Here is a 20,536-nt window from a genome sequence, read left to right as displayed (position 1 = left end):
CACCGTGTGTGACTTCTTTTAAAGCGTTTTGATCACATGTTGACAGCGGCAGCAGCTGTGATGACTTCAGTCAGACCGGGCGGTTTGACTTGTATATAGCCGAGCGTTTGCCATCTCTGGCTTTGAGTTTTTCTTGTTTTCCTTTGTGATTTTCCTTGAAACTGAACTGAGTTTTGAGTCCATCAAAGACTTTTCATCTGGAGAGACTTTGTGACGCCGCTGACTGTCGGAAAGGATTTGTGTCTGTGTATGTGTGTGTGTGGGGAGGGGTGAACTTGCAGATTGAGCTTCCGCAGTGTGTGTGTTCACGAACTCTGAATGTGTAACAAACGAACCAACTGGACTCAACTGGACCCAAGTCCAAACCAATGCACATATGGTCGTTTTGTAAGATGGCCTGAGGCGCTACAGGACGTTGCTGGATGCGATGGGATTCTTGCGTTTGGCGGGAAGGCGGTTGCAAGTCCCTCCCCCCCACAACGCTTCTCCTGTTTTTCTTGTGGCGCTAATTTGAACGCTTGCCATGGTTGGAAGGAGCTCACACTTATCAGCCCGTGTCGCCTGCCTAGCTCCGCCTCCTCCTTCCAGTTCTCTGGTTTTTACAGTGCCATCTACAACGACTCCCCCCCCGGCTCCCCTGCCTCTCCCCGGGCCCCCCAAGGTTGCATCTTCATGTTCAGATAGAGCCCCTAGTGGTTTGTTTTACCTTTGTGTTTTCCAGCAACGATACTATAACAAATGCACAGCAACTGACTGGAACAAGACTCTTTATCAACTCACTGTGGTCTAACTCAACTCTCTACCATGCTACGCTAATGGCTGTGGACAATCGATGGCTCCGTGTTTGGGGTTGGGACAGATATTTTGGCTAACGACACCTTTAACAAACGTGGAACGGAGGTTGTGTTCACAAGAGGGCTTTTTTCTTTGTTGTTCTTTTTTTGGGTCTATTCTTCCACAGAGACTGGAATCAAGCGTACATGTCGGCTATAGATAATTTAAGTTACTCTTGTGTCATGATGTAAAACTGTCTAATTTGGAGAAAAAAAATGTAGCTTACTGAAAAATAAAGATTTAGGCACTGTTGAGGTGTGTGTGTGTGTGTGTGTGTGTGTGTGTGTGTGTGTCCTCATAAAATAATGCAGGTTGTGTAAATTAAAATCAAAGTTTATGTGAAAGTACAAATGAGCGTCTCAGTTCCTCTTCCTCCCTCTCAGACCCCCACCAGAGAGGTGTTTGCTCCCTTCTGATTGGTCAGGACGTTGTTGTGTGTCTGACGTGTTTCAACCCAATGTGCTGCATGTTGATGTCAACAGCTTACAGACGTTAAGGGCCCACATCAAGAACAAAAGCTTTCAGGTTAGTTCAGATTCAGAACTAAGAGTGTTTCTACTGACAGAGTCCAACACACACTCACTGCTATTACACAAGAAGAGAAGAGGACACAAGGACACGTTGTCTTTAACAGAGCATCACATCCACATTTTATTATTTCACATCATTTCAATGAGTTAAAGATGGTAAAGTCATCACATTGGGAAGTTTTTCTTAGGAAGGCCCGTTTATCAATCAACATGAGATTCATTGATGGCAAAAGCTACAAATGATTCTGAACCTGAGGCTTTGAGCTTTGAAACCCTCTGTGATAAGTGTTCAGTCACTACAACTGCAGGGAGAGTATTGACTGTCACTGTCACACGGTGGTTCAGTTCTCTCACCATGCTTCTGAATAATCCAAACTACATTCTTTACTGGAATATTGATCCAGATATCAGTGTCTCACACTTGTGTTCTGTGTTTCCATCACATCATCAATCACAGGAAGCAAAATCACATTCAGCTATCAAAAGTCAGGCTTTCTAATGTTGGCAAAGCAAATCATCATACTCATAATCATACATCATCATGTCATGTTCTCATTGCTATCAAATGCATATTCTACTATCACCTAGCAACCACTTCCTGTAGCAAATCAATGACAAAGAAAAAACCATCGACAGAAACCAAAACACTCAGAAACACTAAAGGGGCAACAAATCAGGCATTTAAGACTGAAATCTGCTCTGATGTGCTTTTGCATATTTAGGCTACTTAAGTTTACACAAGGTGGCGTTGTCTCCTTCCTTCCAAAGCCAAATTCCAGCATAGAGCGGCTGAGTGAATGTGGTCTGGACTCTGTGGAGGAGAGTCATGGTGTCAGAGACGCTGTAGAAGGACAGAAGACCTGCAGGCTGATCCAGGTACACTCCTACTCTGGAGGAGAGAGAGACTGAGAGAGGAGTGTTGATACTGTTATGTGTGAAAGAACAACTGGTGATGTAATGTTCTAATGACCAAGACTTTTCATTGTATCCAAATAGACTTTCACCCCCTCCTCTTTTAATATCCTTGTATGTCACTGCTACTATACCTCCTCCTCCGCTCCTCTCCACCTCCCAGTAACAACGTCCAGTCAGACTCTCTGTACTCAGGACCTGAGCACAGTCAGTGAATCTGTCTGGATGAGCAGAATATGACTGAGGTTTCTTCATCCATGTTACTTTTCTGTTCCCCTCAGATAATAACAGATTTGTGCTCACTGTGTTTGGATCCATTGTGATTTCCTGTGAATATCTTAAGAATCCAGCTCTGGTCTTGGGCTCTGCTGGTGACAGTGAAACATCCAGATCAGTCAGTGTCAGTGAGATCTTGGTCCATCCCTCACTCAGCATGTTCTGTAGTTGATCTCTGACCTTTGACACAGCCGCCGTCACCTCCTCAAAGTGACTCAGAGGACGGATATTGATGCTGGCTGAGTGTGTAGACTCACTGAGATGTGGCAGTGAGGGGTAATTGTGTAGAAACTGGATGTGATCCTCTGTGTGTGACAGCTGCTGCAGCTCAGCGTCTTTCCTCCTCAGCTCAGTGATCTCCTGCTCCAGCTTCTCCTGAAGCTCTTCAGCTCCACTCACTTCAGTTTTCTGCTGGGATCTGATCTGCTGCTTCACATCAGAGCTTCTTTTCTCCATGACACGGATCAGCTGGCTGAAGATCTCCTCACTGTCCCTCACTGCTTTATCAGCAGACTGATTGATGTCCTTCACCTCCTGCTGAAGCACCTTCGCGTCTTTCTGTCTGTCCTGGATTCTCTGCTGGACTTGTTGTCGACTCTCCCCGAGCTCTCTCTGCCTCTCCTTCCTCTCTGCTGCAGCTGAGACTGTGTGGTGACCTTTATGTTCATCCACAGAGCAGAGATAACAGATACACTGCTGATCAGTGCGGCAGAACATCTTCATCACCTCATCATGAAGAGAGCAGATGTTCTCCTGAAGCTTGTTGGATGGCTCCACCAGCTTGTGTTTCTTAAATGTTGCTGAGTCATAGTGAGGCTGGAGGTGTTGCTCACAGTAAGAGGCCAGACACTGCAGACAGGACTTGATGGCTTTCGGTTTTCTCCCAGTGCAGAAATCACAACCAACATCTGCAGGTCCAGCATAGCAGTGATCGGCAGGAGCAGCTTGGAGTTCTGTCTTCTTTAGCTGCGCCACTAAATCTGCTAACATGGTGTTCCTCACCAGGACAGGCCTCGGTGTGAAGGTCTGTCTGCACTGAGGGCAGCTGGGGATTTTCTCCTCCTCCTCCTCTTCCTCCCAGTAGTTGTTAATACATCTCCTGCAGTAGCTGTGTCCACAGGGAATAGTCACCGGCTCCTTCAGCAGATCCAGACAGATCGAACAGCAGAAGGTTTCTTGATCCAGCTGAATTCCTTGCTGTGCCATTTCACCTCTCAGTTCAGGGAGCAGCTGAGTTTCACTTCCGCACAAAAGAAATCTTCAGCACTTGTTGGCTCCACCCTCTCTTAAAGTGACAAACCTTTGAGGTGAAGAAGGAAGTCAGAGCACAGGGAGGAGCTGCTGTGTTCAGGGAGGAGGAGTTTGACCAACATGCAAAACACAGCAGAGCAGAGCAGAGCAGAGCAGAACAGAGCGGAGCCAGTGGATCCAGAGCAAACTGCTCCTATTCCATTAATTAACTTAAATAAACTCTTATATTTCCCCGCTGGATCCAGACCAGCACCAAACTCTAAAGGCTTCTTCTTCTGTGCTCCACCCTTCTACAGAGCTTCATCTCAGTCCATTCAACATTTTGAGTCAAGCTGTCGTCAAACCGACACACACACACACAGGAGAGAAGGAGTGTGGAGATACTGTGAGTGTTTAGTAAACTACAGGGACGATCTTTGTGATGCATTATGGGAGAGGAACAAGTCAGAGTGACAGAGTGGTGTGTGAGCCAGGGCGTGTGTGCATGCAGCTACATGTATGTACAGCATGTGTGTGTGTCGTTCATGCTGAACACACTATGGTTTGTATTTGTGTACTTGTGGGTTTCTGTGTGGAGCTGAAGCAGTGATTGGCAACCTTTTCATGAGAGCACTGTGTGTGTGTGTTTGTTAGTTAAGTGCCATCTACAACTACTTTATTTGTAACTAGTTCACTTTCACAAACACTGTAAAGGTGCTTTGCAGTTTGTTAAAGGAATGCAATTAATGAACTTTATACAAAAAGCAATACATGTTCTTTTTCAGTTCATTTGACTTCAGTTCAGTGAGAGAAATCCAGTCTGGCTTGGGCTTGAACAAGTGCATTGAAATGTGGCTGAATGTGTGAGGCGGATATGTGAAGGCCAGCTGAGAGGGGATCATCAGTGATAGAGGATCTGTATCTGGATTGGTTGAACTTTATCAATGAGAATGTTCCCGTACGTAGGTAGATCCAAAGAGGACTAGAATCTTCTGAGCGTGCCTCCTCAGGTGTGGAACCTTCTCCTCTTTGAGAGAAGAGTACAAGTCCAACAGTGAGACGGACTTCAAGTGCTCTGCCAGAAGTGTGTCAGACTGCAGGTCAATGAGTTCCATCTGAACATCACTGGGTGCATTATCCACTCTGCAGGTGAAGGGAGAGGAAACCATGTGCATTTCACTCTCAACTGTTTGAAAGTCTTGAAATGGCCTTGAAAACTCACCATGCAGTGCTGCTAACATTGCTGAGTACCTGTGGAGGTGATCAGCTGATGGTGCCACTTCCTTCAGTGTTGGCAAGTGGGTGAGAATGCTGTCCTTCGTTTGGCTTGAGAGAAGCTGCAACTTTCTCATAAAAGCCTTCACTGCGCTGTACATTTCATGCACAAAAAGGCCCTTGCACTGCAGTTTGACATTGAGTTCATTCATTAGTGCAGTCACAACATCGACAGCAAAACCAAGGTCTGCCAGACAATCTGTGTCTGAAAGCTGTGGGACGTCATTTCCTTTCTTCACACAGAACTCCTGAATCTCCTCTCTCAGGTCCCAGACGTTTTTCAGCACTTTGCCCAGGCTGAGCCACCTGACAGCTGTGTGGTATCTTATGTCACCATGTTCAGTCTCATTCTCCTCCAAAAGTGCAACAAGCTGTCTGTGATTCATTCACTCTTGCCCTGATGAAGTGAACTATTTTAGTGACAACATCAACAACATGGTTCATTTTTAACACTGACTTACACAAAACCTCCTGCTGTGTAATACAATGCAAACATGTCCATTTCTGCCCAGGGTTCATTTCTGTCACTTTATCTTGCAGTCTCTTCAAAAGTCCAACATTTTCCCCCGTCACATCTGAACAACCATCCGTTGTCACACCAGCCAGCTTTTCCCATTTGAGTCCCAACTTGTCCAAACATTAGGGTGACCATTTCCATAACACCAAAAAGGAGGACATTATGCGGCATATCAATAAATTACCATGGTGTACATAGGACTCTGGTATACTCTCATTTACAATACAATTGTGTGTGGTTTGAAGATGTTTGTGTAGCTGAATAGGAAAAAATATTAATGAAAAGTCCAAAAGTTTGTTCACAGTATTTCAATTTGTTCAATACATTTTGGTGTTCAAAAACTGCTGACTGAGATGAATCTTTTGTGCCACAAAACATAACATGTGTTGACTCACTCAACTGGACTCAACTTTTTTGAAAAGCATAAATAACCTTTTATGTTAACAACAAAGGAGATTGTAAAGAAAACAACATTTACATTCAACTGCTCAAAAAGTATAGCATTTCTAAAGTGCTTCAGTCATTTGGGGACTTGTCTTCAGTGTCTTCATCTGTATGTATGTGTGTGTGTGTGTGTGTGTGTGTGTGTGTGTGTGTGTGTGTGTTTGTGTATGTGTGTGTCAGTATTTGGGTCTCTTCACATGTAGCAGCTCAGGAGACAACAGCACCTGTCATCATGGCTTCCAAATCTGTTTTGTTTTCAACCCAATAAATATGAATATTTCATGTAGCCCCTCAGTGAAATCATAAGACTAGTGTACTTACCAAAATAGTTGATTGTCTATCTGCAATACTTCTGTTCTTTCCTGGCTGCATCCAAGAGTTTTTTTTGTTTCCAATGAACTTCTTGTACACCTCTGTGCAGTAATAAGTGAAACTGACACACACTTGCGGAGCCTTGTTTACGTTTTTAACCAATGATATAGCGGATATTTATCTGACAGCGCTCTTAGCCAATCAGCGGATCCGACATTGCGGGCAAGTGGACGCCGATACGGGTCCCTTTCGCGTGTCCGCTTCGAAGGCGCGATACCTCCGCGGCGAATCCGTGGAGTCTTTTTGCTGTGTGGGTAGTGCCTAAAAAAGGAGGACAAATACGGCTTGATGCTGCGCCGGACGCCGGACAGGGCATTGGAAAGCCGGACTGTCCGGCCTAAATCCGGACGTCTGGCCACCCTACCAAACATATTAGTGCCGCAGAGTCCAGCAAACACTCCTTGATAAACTCTCCGTCAGGAAACGGCTTACTTTTTCTGGTGATTTTGTGGGATATGACATAACTTGTCTAGACAGCCGCTTCTCTGTGTGAGCAAAGTTTTGTGAAAAAAAAAAAATCCTTGTTGGTTTCGCAGTTAAGCTAGCAAAGCATTGGACTCCCTCGCGCGCTCTTCATCAGACACATTCTTGTATTTCTCCTGGTGATTGGTGACGTAGTGGCGATTCAAATTGTAATCTTAGAACACAGCCACCTGTGTACCACAAACTAAGCACACCGCTTTACTTTTGACTTCTATAAATAAATATTTATCAGTCCATGTCTTGTTGAAAACGGTATCAACTTTTCTTTTTTATGCCGTGAGCTGACACTTTGAGGGCTTAGCTGGCCAGCATCACTTGTGTCTGTTCACGCACGCAAGTCCATAGATGTATAATACACACCTGCGACACGTAAATGAAGAGAAACGGCACGGTTTTCAAAATAAAAGCGGCACAACTGTACAGCATGAACGGCATAAATTATGTTATATATTATTTTTTCGTTCATGTTCTGATTGACCTCACCCTCACGCGGGTCGCACAGGGTAAAAAAAGTAGCCTACTAAAAAATAAAGATTTAGGCACAGTTGAGGTGTGTGTGTGCGTGTGTGTGTGTGTGTGTGTGTGCGCGCGCGTGTGTGTGTGCGTTTGTTTGTCTGTGTGTGTGTGTGAGAGAGATCCCCTCTATGGATGAAAACATAAAATAATAATGCAGGTTGTGTCAATGAAAATCAAAGTTTATGTCAAAGTAGAAATGAGCGTCTCAGTTCCTCTTCCTCCCTCTCAGACCCCCACCAGAGAGGTGTTTGCTCCCTTCTGATTGGTCAGGACGGCGTGATTGTTCTGTTGTGTGTCTGACGTGTGATTCAACCCAATGTGCTGCATGTTGATGTCAACAGCTTACAGACGTTTAGGGCCCACATCAAGAACAAAAGCTTTCAGGTTAGTTCAGATTCAGAACTAAGAGTGTTTCTACTGACAGAGTCCAACACACACTCACTGCTATTACACAAGAAGAGAAGAGGACATGTTGTCTTTAACAGAGCATCACATCCACATTTTATTATTTCACATCATTTCAATGAGTTCAAGATGGTAAAGTCATCACATTGGGAAGTTTTTCTTAGGAAGGCCCGTTTATCAATCAACATGAGATTCATTGATGGCAAATGATTCTGAACCTGAGGCTTTGAGCTTTGAATCCCTCTGTGATAAGTGTTCAGTCACTACAACTTCTGAATAATCCAAACTACATTCTTTACTGGAATATTGATCCAGATATCAGTGTCTCACACTTGTGTTCTGTGTTTCCATCACATCATCAATCACAGGAAGCAAAATCACATTCAGCTATCAAAAGTCAGGCTTTCTAATGTTGGCAAAGCAAATCATCATACTCATAATCATACATCATCATGTCATGTTCTCGTTGCTATAAAATGCATATTCTACTATCACCTAGCAACCACTTCCTGTAGCAAATCAATGACAAAGAAAAAACCATTGACAGAAACCAAAACACTCAGAAAAACTAAAGCGGCAACAAATCAGGCATTTAAGACTGAAATCTGCTCTATTGTGCTTTTGCATATTTAGGCTACTTACGTTTACACAAGGTGGCTTTGCTTCCTACATCCCAAAGCCAAATTCCAGCATAGAGCGGCTGAGTGAATGTGGTCTGGACTCTGTGGAGGAGAGTCATGGTGTCAGAGACGCTGTAGAAGGACAGAAGACCTGCAGGCTGATTCAGGTACACTCCTACTCTGGAGGAGAGAGAGACTGAGAGAGGAGTGTAGATACTGTTATGTGTAAAATAAAACATGTTGTTGACATGATATAATGACCAAGACTTTTCATTGTATCCAAATCTACTTTCACCCCCTCCTCTTTTAATATCCTTGTATGTCACTGCTACTACAACTCCTCCTCTGCTCCACTCCACCTCCCAGTAACAACGTCCAGTCAGACTCTCTGTACTCAGGACCTGAGCACAGAGAGTGAATCTGTCTGGATGATCAGAATATGACTGAGGTTCATTCATCCATGTTACTTTTCTGTTCCCCTCAGATAATAACAGATGTGTGTGTGCTGTGTTTGGATCCATTGTGATTTCCTGTGAATATCTTAAGAATCCAGCTCTGGTCTTGGGCTCTGCTGGTGACAGTAAAACATCCAGATCAGTCAGTGTCAGTGAGATCTTGGTCCATCCCTCACTCAGCATGTTCTGTAGTTGATCTCTGACCTTTGACACAGCCGCCGTCACCTCCTCAAAGTGCCTCAGAGGACGGATATTGATGCTGGCTGAGTGTGTAGATTCACTGAGATGTGGCAGTGAGGGGTAATTGTGTAGAAACTGGATGTGATCCTCTGTGTGTGACAGCTGCTGCAGCTCAGCGTCTTTCCTCCTCAGCTCAGTGATCTCCTGCTCCAGCTTCTCCTGAAGCTCTTCAGCTCCACTCACTTCAGTTTTCTGCTGGGATCTGATCTGCTGCTTCACATCAGAGCTTCTTTTCTCCATGAGACGGATCAGCTGGCTGAAGATCTCCTCACTGTCCCTCACTGCTTTATCAGCAGACTGATTGATGTCCTTCACCTCCTGCTGAAGCACCTTCACGTCTTTCTGTCTGTCCTGGATTCTCTGCTGGACTTGTTGTCAACTCTCCCCGAGCTCTCTCTGCCTCTCCTTCCTCTCTGCTGCAGCTGAGACTGTGTGGTGACCTTTATGTTCATCCATAGAGCAGAGATAACAGATACACTGCTGATCAGTGCGGCAGAACATCTTCATCACCTCATCATGAAGAGGGCAGATGTTCTCCTGAAGCTTGTTGGAGGGCTCCACCAGCTTGTGTTTCTTAAATGTTGCTGAGTCATAGTGAGGCTGGAGGTGTTGCTCACAGTAAGAGGCCACACACTGCAGACAGGACTTGATGGCTGTCCGTTTTCTCCCAGTGCAGAAATCACAACCAACATCTGCAGGTCCAGCATAGCAGTGATCAGCAGGAGCAGCTTGGAGTTCTGTCTTCTTCAGCTCCTCCACTAAATCTGCTAACATGGTGTTTCTCACCAGGACAGGCCTCGGTGTGAAGGTCTGTCTGCACTGAGGGCAGCTGGGGATTTTCTCCTTCTCCTCTTCATCCCAGTAGTTGTTAATACATCTCCTGCAGTAGCTGTGTCCACAGGGAATAGTCACCGGCTCCTTCAGCAGATCCAGACAGATCGAACAGGAGATTCTTTCTTGATCCAGCTGAATTCCTTGCTGCGCCATTTCACCTCTCAGTTCAGTGAACAGGTGAGTTTGACTTCTGCACAAAAGAAATCTTCAGCACTTGTTGACTCCACCCTCTCTTAAAGTGACAAACCTTTGAGGGGAAGAAGGAAGTCAGAGCACAGGGAGGAGCTGCTGTGTTCAGGGAGGAGGAGTTTGACCAACCTCTCAAACACAGGGCAGAGCGGGGCAGAGCGGGGCCAGTGGATCCAGACCAAACTGCTCCTCTCTATTATCTATCACAGGATAATGAAGGCTCATCTTTATAACTGAGATTATTCCATTGATTTAACTTTGATTAATTAACTTTAATTGAATAAACTCCTATATTTCCCCCCTGGATCCAGACCAGCACCAAACTCTAAAGGCTTCTTCTTCTGTGCTCCACCCTTCTACAGAGCTTCATCTCAGTCCATTCGACATTTGATTCTCACACACACTCGGCTCCACACAGGAAGTCCATATTTAATAACAGGACTATATCAGCACCATGGACGGACGACACCGGTCTGTCTTTAACTGGCGCTAAAGAGCAACACCTGGTGGACGCGTTGCAATTCCAGATGGGAATCTTTAGAATCAAACCAGGGTGAAGCGCAGACGCACCGAAACGCCCCTGTAACACATAACGCCCGGCGGCTCCAGGTGGGAGACGGCGCCTCTCGGCCCGTGGCTCCTAAAGATCATAATAATAATACAGGTAATGTTCTCATTGCTATAAAATGCATATTCTACTATCGCGTAGCAACCACTTCCTGTAGCAAATCAATGACAAAGAAAAAACCATTGACAGAAACCAAAACACTCTGAAAAACTAAAGCAGCAACAAATCAGGACATTAAAGACTGAAAACTGCTCTGTTGTGCTTTTGCATTTTTAGGCTACCTAAGTTTACACAAGGTGGCAGTGTTTCCTGCAGAAGAATAAAGCCAAATTCCAGCATAGAGCAGCTGAGTGAATGTTGTCTGGACTCTGTGGAGGAGAGTCATGGTGTCAGAGACGCTGTAGAAGGACAGAAGACCTGCAGGCTGATCCAGGTACACTCTTACTCTGGAGGAGGGAGGGACTGAGAGAGGAGTGGTGATACTGTTATGTCTGAAAGAACAACTGTTGTTGTGATGATATAATGACCAAGACTTTTCATTGTATCCAAATCCACTTTCACCCCCTCCTCTTTTAATATCCTTGTATGTCACTCCTACTACAACTCCTCCTCCTCCGCTCCTCTCCACCTCCCAGTAACAACGTCCAGTCAGACTCTCTGTACTCAGGACCTGAATATAGTGAGTGAATTTGTCCACATGATAATAATATGAATGATGGTTTTTAATTAGTGTCACTTTTCTGTTCCCCTCAGATAATAACAGATGTGTGTGTGCTGTGTTTGGATCCATTGTGATTTCCTGTGAATATCTTAAGAATCCAGCTCTGGTCTTGGGCTCTGCCGGTGACAGTGAAACATCCAGATCAGTCAGTGTCAGTGAGATCTTGGACCATCCCTCACTCAGCATGTTCTGTAGTTGATCTCTGACCTTTGACACAGCCACAGCTCTCTTAAAGTAACAAACCTTTGAGGGGAAGAGGGAAGTCAGAGCACAGGGAGGAGCTGCTGTGTTCAGGGAGGAGGAATTTGACCAACATGAAAAACACAGCAGAGCAGAGCAGAGCAGAGAGATTGTATTTGTGTACTTGTGGGTTTCTGTGTGGAGCTGAAGCAGCGATTGACAGGCAACCGGGTCATGAGTGCAGTGAGAGCAGCATTTTCAAAACAAGTGAACTGCGTAAATGAAGTATCGCCAATTTTATAATCTGACTGTCAATGCAGACTTTTCAACAACAAAGATCTTTAAATTCCAACAGAATAGACTTCATTAGAGATCAAACTGGTGAATGAACCAAAGTTCAAAATGAGATATGAAGTTTACACTGAGGCAGATTTGTTCTGTGTTTTGATTCTCACACACACTCGGCTCCACACAGCAAGTCCATATTTAATAACAGGATTATATCAGCACCATGGACGGACGACACCCGTCTGTCTTTAACTGGCGCTAAAGAGCGACACCTGGTGGGCGCGTCGCAATTCCAGATGGGAATCTTTAGACTCAAACCAGGGTGAAGCACAGACGCACGGAAACGCCCCTGCAGCACGTAACGCCCGGCGGCTCCAGGTGGGAGACGGCGCCTCTCGGCCCGTGGCTCCTAAAGATCAGTCTGGGGGTTTTGATTCTGAAGTTTCCCACCTGCCTGTCAGCCGTGCGCTCAGGATGTGATCACTTTGTACAATGAAGGTGTTCGTCTGAGAGAAAACTGTACAAACCTTTTCTTTCTTTTTCGCTGTTTTCTTTTGTGTGACAGGCTTGGGGTCAGACATGCAGACGGCAGTGTTCAGACTCACACACACACACACACACACACACACACACACATCCATCGCAGCGTGGCACAGAGATTAACACAGCACCGTGTGTGACTTCTTTTAAAGCGTTTTGATCACATGTTGACAGCGGCAGCAGCTGTGATGACTTCAGTCAGACCGGGCGGTTTGACTTGTACATAGCCGAGCGTTTGCCATCTCTGGCTTTGAGTTTTTCTTGTTTTCCTTTGTGATTTTCCTTGAAACTGAACTGAGTTTTGAGTCCATCAAAGACTTTTCATCTGGAGAGACTTTGTGACGCCGCTGACTGTCGGAAAGGATTTGTGTCTGTGTATGTGTGTGTGTGTGGGGAGGGGTGACAAAGAAAAAAACATCGACAGAAACCAAAACACTCAGAAAAACTAAAGGGGAAACAAATTTAAGGGCATTTAAGACTGAAATCTGCTCCGATGTGCTTTTGCATATTTAAGCTACTTAAGTTTACACAAGGTGGCGTTCTCTCCTACAGAATGATAAAGCCAAATTCCAGCATAGAGCGGCTGAGTGAATGTGGTCTGGACTCTGTGGAGGAGAGTCATGGTGTCAGAGACGCTGTAGAAGGACAGAAGACCTGCAGGCTGATCCAGGTACACTCCTACTCTGGAGGAGGGAGGGACTGAGAGAGGAGTGTTGATACTGTTATGTCTGAAAAAACAACTGTTGTTGTAATGATATAATGACCAAGACTTTAAATTGTTTCCAAATAGACTTTCACCCCCTCCTCTTTTAATATCCTTGTATGTCACTGCTACTATAACTCCTCCTCCGCTCCACTCCACCTCCCAGTAACAACGTCCAGTCAGACTCTCTGTACTCAGGACCTGAGTATAGTCAGTGAATCTGTCTGGATGATCAGAATATGACTGAGGTTTATTCATACGTGTTACTTTTCTGTTCCCCTCAGATAATAACAGATGTGTGTATGCTGTGTTTGGATCCATTGTGATTTCCTGTGAATATCTTAAGAACCCAGCTCTGGTCTTGGGCTCTGCTGGTGACAGTGAAACATCCAGATCAGTCAGTGTCAGTGAGATCTTGGTCCATCCCTCACTCAGCATGTTCTGTAGTTGATCTCTGACCTTTGACACAGCCGCCGTCACCTCCTCAAAGTGCCTCAGAGGACGGATATTGATGCTGGCTGAGTGTGTAGATTCACTGAGATGTGGCAGTGAGGGGTAATTGTGTAGAAACTGGATGTGATCCTCTGTGTGTGACAGCTGCTGCAGCTCAGCGTCTTTCCTCCTCAGCTCAGTGATCTCCTGCTCCAGCTTCTCCTGAAGCTCTTCAGCTCCACTCACTTCAGTTTTCTGCTGGGATCTGATCTGCTGCTTCACATCAGAGCTTCTTTTCTCCATGAGACGGATCAGCTGGCTGAAGATCTCCTCACTGTCCCTCACTGCTTTATCAGCAGACTGATTGATGTCCTTCACCTCCTGCTGAAGCACCTTCACGTCTTTCTGTCTGTCCTGGATTCTCTGCTGGACTTGTTGTCGACTCTCCCCGAGCTCTCTCTGCCTCTCCTTCCTCTCTGCTGCAGCTGAGACTGTGTGGTGACCTTTATGTTCATCCACAGAGCAGAGATAACAGATACACTGCTGATCAGTGCGGCAGAACATCTTCATCACCTCATGGTGAAGAGAGCAGATGTTCTCCTGAAGCTTGTTGGAGGGCTCCACCAGCTTGTGTTTCTTTAATGGAGGTACATCATAGTGAGGCTTGAGGTGTTGCTCACAGTAAGAGGCCACACACTGCAGACAGGACTTGATGGCTGTCCGTTTTCTCCCAGTGCAGAAATCACAACCAACATCTGCAGGTCCAGCATAGCAGTGATCAGCAGGAGCAGCTTGGAGTTCTGTCTTCTTCAGCTGCTCCACTAAATCTGCTAACATGGTGTTTCTCACCAGGACAGGCCTCAGTGTGAAGGTCTGTCTGCACTGAGGGCAGCTGGGGATTTTCTCCTCCTCCTCCCTTTCATCCCAGCGGTTGTTAATACATCTCCTGCAGTAGCTGTGTCCACAGGGAATAGTCACCGGCTCCTTCAGCAGATCCAGACAGATCGAACAGCAGAAGGTTTCTTGATCCAGCTGAATTCCTTGCTGCGCCATTTCCCCTCTCAGTTCAGGGAGCGTCTGAGTTTCACTTCTGCACAAAAGAAATCTTCAGCACTTGTTGGCTCCACCCTCTCTTAAAGTGACAAACCTTTGAGGGGAAGAAGGAAGTCAGAGCACAGGGAGGAGCTGCTGTGTTCAGGGAGGAGGAGTTTGACCAACATGCAAAACAAAGCAGAGCAGAGCAGAGCGGAGCCAGTGGATCCAGAGCAAACTGCTCCTATTCCATTAATTAACTTAAATAAACTCTTATATTTCCCCCCTGGATCCAGACCAGCACCAAGTTCTAAAGGCTTCCTTTCTGTGCTCCACCCTTCTACAGAGCTTCATCTCAGTCCATTCAACATTTTGAGTCAAGCTGTCGTCAAACCGACACATACACACACACACACACACACACACACACACACACACACACACACACAGGAGAGAAGGAGTGTGGAGATACTGTGTGTGTTTAGTAAACTACAGGGACGATCTCTGTGATGCATTATTGGGGAGGAACAAGTCAGAGTAACAGAGTGGTGTGTGAGCCAGGGCGTGTGTGCATGCAGCTACATGTATGTACAGCATGTGTGTGTGTCGTTCATGCTGAACACACTATGGTTTGTATTTGTGTACTTGTGGGTTTCTGTGTGGAGCTGAAGCAGTGATTGGCAACCTTTTCATGAGAGCACTGTGTGTGTGTGTGTGTGTGTGTGTGTGTGTGTGTGTTTGTTAGTTCAGTGCCATCTACAACTACTTTATTTGTAACTAGTACAAAACTTTGTACAAAAAGCAATACATGTTCTTTTTCAGTTCATTTGACTTCAGTTCAGTGAGAGAAATCCAGTCTGGCTTGGGCTTGAACAAGTGCATTGAAATGTGGCTGAATGTGTGAGGTGGATATGTGAAGGCCAGCTGAGAGGGGATCATCAGTGATAGAGGATCTGTATCTGGATTGGTTGAACTTCATCACTGAGAATGTCTGTTCCCGTACGTAGGTAGATCCAAAGAGGACTAGAATCTTCTGAGCGTGCCTCCTCAGGTGTGGAACCTTCTCCTCTTTGAGAGAAGAGTACAAATCCAACAGTGAGACGGACTTCAAGTGCTCTGCCAGAAGTGTGTCAGACTGCAGGTCAATGAGTTCCATCTGAACATCACTGGGTGCATTATCCACTCTGCAGGTGAAGGGAGAGGAAACCATGTGCATTTCACTCTCAACTGTTTGAAGGTCTTGAAATGGCCTTGAAAACTCACCATGCAGTGCTGCTAACATTGCTGAGTACCTGTGGAGGTGATCAGCTGATGGTGCCACTTCCTTCAGTGTTGGCGAGTGTGTGAGAATGCTGTCCTTCGTTTGGCTTGAGAGAAGCTGCAACTTTCTCATAAAAGCCTTCACTGCGCTGTACCTTTCATGCACAAAAAGGCCCTCGCACTGCAGTTTGACATTGAGTTCATTCATTAGTGCAGTCACAACATCGACAGCAAAACCAAGGTCTGCCAGCCAATCTGTGTCTGAAAGCTGTGGGATGTCATTTCCTTTCTTCACACAGAACTCCTGAATCTCCTCTCTCAGGTCCCAGACGTTTTTCAGCACTTTGCCCAGGCTGAGCCACCTGACAGCTGTGTGGTATCTTATGTCACCATGTTCAGTCTCATTCTCCTCCAAAAGTGCAACAAGCTGTCTGTGATTCATTCACTCTTGCCCTGATGAAGTGAACTATTTTAGTGACAACATCAACAACATGGTTCATTTTTAACACTGACTTACACAAAACCTCCTGCTGTGTAATACAATGCAAACATGTCCATTTCTGCCCAGGGTTCATTTCTGTCACTTTATCTTGCAGTCTCTTCAAAAGTCCAACATTTTCCCCCGTCACATCTGAACAACCATCCGTTGTCACACCAGCCAGCTTTTCCCATTTGGGTCCCAACTTGTCCAAACATTAGGGTGACCATTTCCATAACACCAAAAAGGAGGACATATTACATTACGATCATTTGGCAGACGCTTTTATCCAAAGCGACTTACATTACAATACCACCCTTCGCAGGGGGGGGAGCAATTGAGGGTTCGGTGCCTTGCTCAGGGGTGCCTCGGCAGGGGCTCGAACCGGCAACCCTCCAATTCCCAAGCGGAAGCTCTACCCACTGAGCCACTGCCTGCCTTACATTATGCGGCATATCAATAAATTACTATGGTGTACATAGGACTCTGGTATACTCTCATTTACAATACAATTGTGTGTGGTTTGAAGATGTTTGTGTAGCTGAATAGGAAAAAATATTAATGAAAAGTCAAAAAGTTTGTTCACAGTATTTAAATTTGTTCAATACATTTTGGTGTTCAAAAACTGCTGACTGAGATGAATCTTTTGTGCCACAAAACATAACATGTGTGGACTCACTCAACTGGACTCAACTTTTTTGAAAAGCATAAATAACCTTTTATGTTAACAACAAAGGAGATTGTAAAGAAAACAACATTTACATTCAACTGCTCAAAAAGTATAGCATTTCTAAAGTACCTCAGTCATTTGGGGACTTGTCTTCAGTGTCTTCATCTGTATGTATGTGTGTGTGTGTGTGTGTGTGTGTGCCTGTGTGTGTGTGTGTGTGTGTGTGTGAATCCCCTCATAAAATAATGCAGATGTAAATTAAAATCAAAGTTTATGTGGAAGTAGAAATGAGCGTCTCAGTTCCTCTTCCTCCCTCTCAGACCCCCACCAGAGAGGTGTTTGCTCCCTTCTGATTGGTCAGGATGGCGTGATTGTTCTGTTGTGTGTCTGACGTGATTCAACCCAATGTGCTGCATGTTGATGTCAACAGCTTACAGACGTTAAGGGCCCACATCAAGAACAAAAGCTTTCAGGTTAGTTCAGATTCAGAACTAAGAGTGTTTCTACTGACAGAGTCCAACACACACTCACTGCTATTACACAAGAAGAGAAGAGGACACAAGGACACGTTGTCTTTAACAGAGCATCACATCCACATTTTATTATTTCACATCATTTCAATGAGTTCAAGATGGTAAAGTCATCACATTGGGAAGTTTTTCTTAGGAAGGCCCGTTTATCAATCAACATGAGATTCATTGATGGCAAAAGCTACAAATGATTCTGAACCTGAGGCTTTGAGCTTTGAAACCCTCTGTGATAAGTGTTCAGTCACTACAACTGCAGGGAGAGTATTGACTGTCACTGTCACACGGTGGTTCAGTTCTCTCACCATGCTTCTGAATAATCCAAACTACATTCTTTACTGGAATATTGATCCAGATATCAGTGTCTCACACTTGTGTTCTGTGTTTCCATCACATCATCAATCACAGGACGCAAAATCACATTCAGCTATCAAAAGTCCGGCTTTCTAATGTTGGCAAAGCAAATCATCATACTCATAACCATACATCATCATGTCATGGTCTCATTGCTATAAAATGCATATTCTACTATCACCTAGCAACCACTTCCTGTAGCAAATCAATGACAAAGAAAAAACCATCGACAGAAACCGAAACACTAAAGAGGGAACAAATCAGGCATTTAAGACTGAAATCTGCTCCATTGTGCTCTTGCATATTTAGGCTACTTAAGTTCACACAAGGTGGCGTTGTTTCCTACAGCCCAAAGCCAAATTCCAGCATAGAGTGGCTGAGTGAATGTGGTCTGGACTCTGTGGAGGAGAGTCATGGTGTCAGAGACGCTGTAGAAGGACAGAAAACCTGCAGGCTGATCCAGGTACACTCCTACTCTGGAGGAGAGAGAGACTGAGAGAGGAGTGTTGATACTGTTATGTGTGAAAGAACAACTGTTGTTGTAATGAGATAATGACCAAGACTTTTTATTGTTTCCAAGTAGACTTTCACTCCCTCCTCCTTTAATATCCTTGTATGTCACTGCTACTCTAACTCCTCCGCTCCACTCCACCTCCCAGTAACAACGTCCAGTCAGACTCTCTGTACTCAGGACCTGAGACCAGAGAGTGAATCTGTCTGGATGATCAGAATATGACTGAGGTTTCTTCATCCATGTTACTTTTCTGTTCCCCTCAGATAATAACAGATGTGTGTGTGCTGTGTTTGGATCCATTGTGATTTCCTGTGAATATCTTAAGAATCCAGCTCTGGTCTTGGGCTCTGCTGGTGACAGTAAAACATCCAGATCAGTCAGTGTCAGTGAGATCTTGGTCCATCCCTCACTCAGCATGTTCTGTAGTTGATCTCTGACCTTTGACACAGCCGCCGTCACCTCCTCAAAGTGCCTCAGAGGACGGATATTGATGCTGGCTGAGTGTGTAGATTCACTGAGATGTGGCAGTGAGGGGTAATTGTGTAGAAACTGGATGTGATCCTCTGTGTGTGACAGCTGCTGCAGCTCAGCGTCTTTCCTCCTCAGCTCAGTGATCTCCTGCTCCAGCTTCTCCTGAAGCTCTTCAGCTCCACTCACTTCAGTTTTCTGCTGGGATCTGATCTGCTGCTTCACATCAGAGCTTCTTTTCTCCATGAGACGGATCAGCTGGCTGAAGATCTCCTCACTGTCCCTCACTGCTTTATCAGCAGACTGATTGAAGTCCTTCACCTCCTGCTGAAGCACCTTCACGTCTTTCTGTCTGTCCTGGATTCTCTGCTGGACTTGTTGTCGACTCTCCCCGAGCTCTCTCTGCCTCTTCTTCCTCTCTGCTGCAGCTGAGACTGTGTGGTGACCTTTATGTTCATCCATAGAGCAGAGATAACAGATACACTGCTGATCAGTGCGGCAGAAGATCTTCATCACCTCATGGTGAAGAGAGCAGATGTTCTCCTGAAGCTTGTTGGAGGGCTCCACCAGCTTGTGTTTCTTGAATGGAGCTACATCATAGTGAGGCTGGAGGTGTTGCTTACAGTAAGAGGCCAGACACTGCAGACAGGACTTGATGGCTTTCAGTTTTCTCCCAGTGCAGAAATCACAACCAACATCTGCAGGTCCAGGATAGCAGTGATCAGCAGGAGCAGCTTGGAGTTCTGTCTTCTTCAGCTGCTCCACTAAATCTGCTAACATGGTGTTCCTCACCAGGACAGGCCTCGGTGTGAAGGTCTGTCTGCACTGAGGGCAGCTGGGGATTTTCTCCTCCTCCTCCTCTTCATCCCAGTAGTTGTTAATACATCTCCTGCAGTAGCTGTGTCCACAGGGAATAGTCACCGGCTCCTTCAGCAGATCCAGACAGATCGAACAGCAGAAGGTTTCTTGATCCAGCTGAATTCCTTGCTGCGCCATTTCACCTCTCAGTTCAGTGAGCAGCTGAGTTTCACTTCTACACAAAAGAAATCTTCAGCACTTGTTGGCTCCACCCTCTCTTAAAGTGACAAACCTTTGAGGGGAAGAAGGAAGTCAGAGCACAGGGAGGAGCTGCTGTGTTCAGGGAGGAGGAGTTTGACCAACATGCAAAACACAGAGCAGAGCGGAGCCAGTGGATCCAGAGCAAACTGCTCCTATTCCATTTATTAACTTAAATAAACTCTTATATTTCCCCCCTGGATCCAGACCAGCACCAAACTCTAAAGGCTTCTTCTTCTGTGCTCCACCCTTCTACAGAGCTTCATCTCAGTCCATTCAACATTTTGAGTCAAGCTGTCTTCAAACCGACACATACACACACACACACACACACAGGAGAGAAGGAGTGTGGAGATACTTTGTGTGTTTAGTAAACTACAGGGACGATCTCTGTGATGCATTATTGGAGAGGAACAAGTCAGAGTAACAGAGTGGTGTGTGAGCCAGGGCGTGTGTGCATGCAGCTACATGTATGTACAGCATGTGTGTGTGTCGTTCATGCTGAACACACTATGGTTTGTATTTGTGTACTTGTGGGTTTCTGTGTGGAGCTGAAGCAGTGATTGGCAACCTTTTCATGAGAGCACTGTGTGTGTGTGTGTGTGTGTGTGTG

General features: G+C 45.4%; 3 protein-coding genes and 3 pseudogenes across 3 annotated transcripts; all 6 read right to left on the bottom strand.

Annotated features, from left to right (window-relative positions):
• Positions 1-1,558: 1,558 nt before the first annotated feature.
• Positions 1,559-3,795, bottom strand: LOC142988686 (tripartite motif-containing protein 16-like). The gene is made up of 2 exons (XM_076137924.1): positions 2,411-3,795; positions 1,559-2,269 (listed from the first exon to the last, which is right to left on the bottom strand). Exons 1-2 carry the CDS (start codon positions 3,756-3,758, stop codon positions 2,088-2,090), a joined length of 1,530 nt encoding a protein of 509 aa, XP_075994039.1. The 5' UTR covers positions 3,759-3,795; the 3' UTR covers positions 1,559-2,087.
• A 928-nt stretch (positions 3,796-4,723) lies between these two features.
• LOC142988710 (general transcription factor II-I repeat domain-containing protein 2B-like) lies at positions 4,724-6,761 on the bottom strand (annotated as a pseudogene).
• Positions 6,762-7,869: 1,108 nt separating this feature from the next.
• LOC142988721 (E3 ubiquitin/ISG15 ligase TRIM25-like) lies at positions 7,870-10,128 on the bottom strand (annotated as a pseudogene).
• Positions 10,129-12,832: 2,704 nt separating this feature from the next.
• LOC142988719 (tripartite motif-containing protein 16-like) lies at positions 12,833-14,628 on the bottom strand. Its single transcript, XM_076137951.1, has one exon. It carries the CDS (start codon positions 14,615-14,617, stop codon positions 12,944-12,946), a length of 1,674 nt encoding a protein of 557 aa, XP_075994066.1. The 5' UTR covers positions 14,618-14,628; the 3' UTR covers positions 12,833-12,943.
• Positions 14,629-15,434: 806 nt separating this feature from the next.
• LOC142988708 (general transcription factor II-I repeat domain-containing protein 2B-like) lies at positions 15,435-18,175 on the bottom strand (annotated as a pseudogene).
• On the bottom strand, positions 17,676-20,233 carry LOC142988720 (tripartite motif-containing protein 16-like). Its single transcript, XM_076137952.1, has one exon. It carries the CDS (start codon positions 19,861-19,863, stop codon positions 18,196-18,198), a length of 1,668 nt encoding a protein of 555 aa, XP_075994067.1. The 5' UTR covers positions 19,864-20,233; the 3' UTR covers positions 17,676-18,195.
• Between the last annotated feature and the right edge of the window lie 303 nt (positions 20,234-20,536).

This window comes from Genypterus blacodes, unplaced genomic scaffold (genome assembly GCF_046128005.1).
Source record: "Genypterus blacodes isolate CSIRO-AG114 ecotype Tasmania unplaced genomic scaffold, CSIRO-AGI_Gbla_v1 ptg000342l_1, whole genome shotgun sequence".
In the NCBI taxonomy this organism is placed as follows: Eukaryota; Metazoa; Chordata; class Actinopteri; order Ophidiiformes; family Ophidiidae; genus Genypterus; species Genypterus blacodes.
The sequence above is the reverse complement of the archived record's forward strand: the minus strand, read 5'-3'. Positions and strand labels throughout refer to the sequence as shown.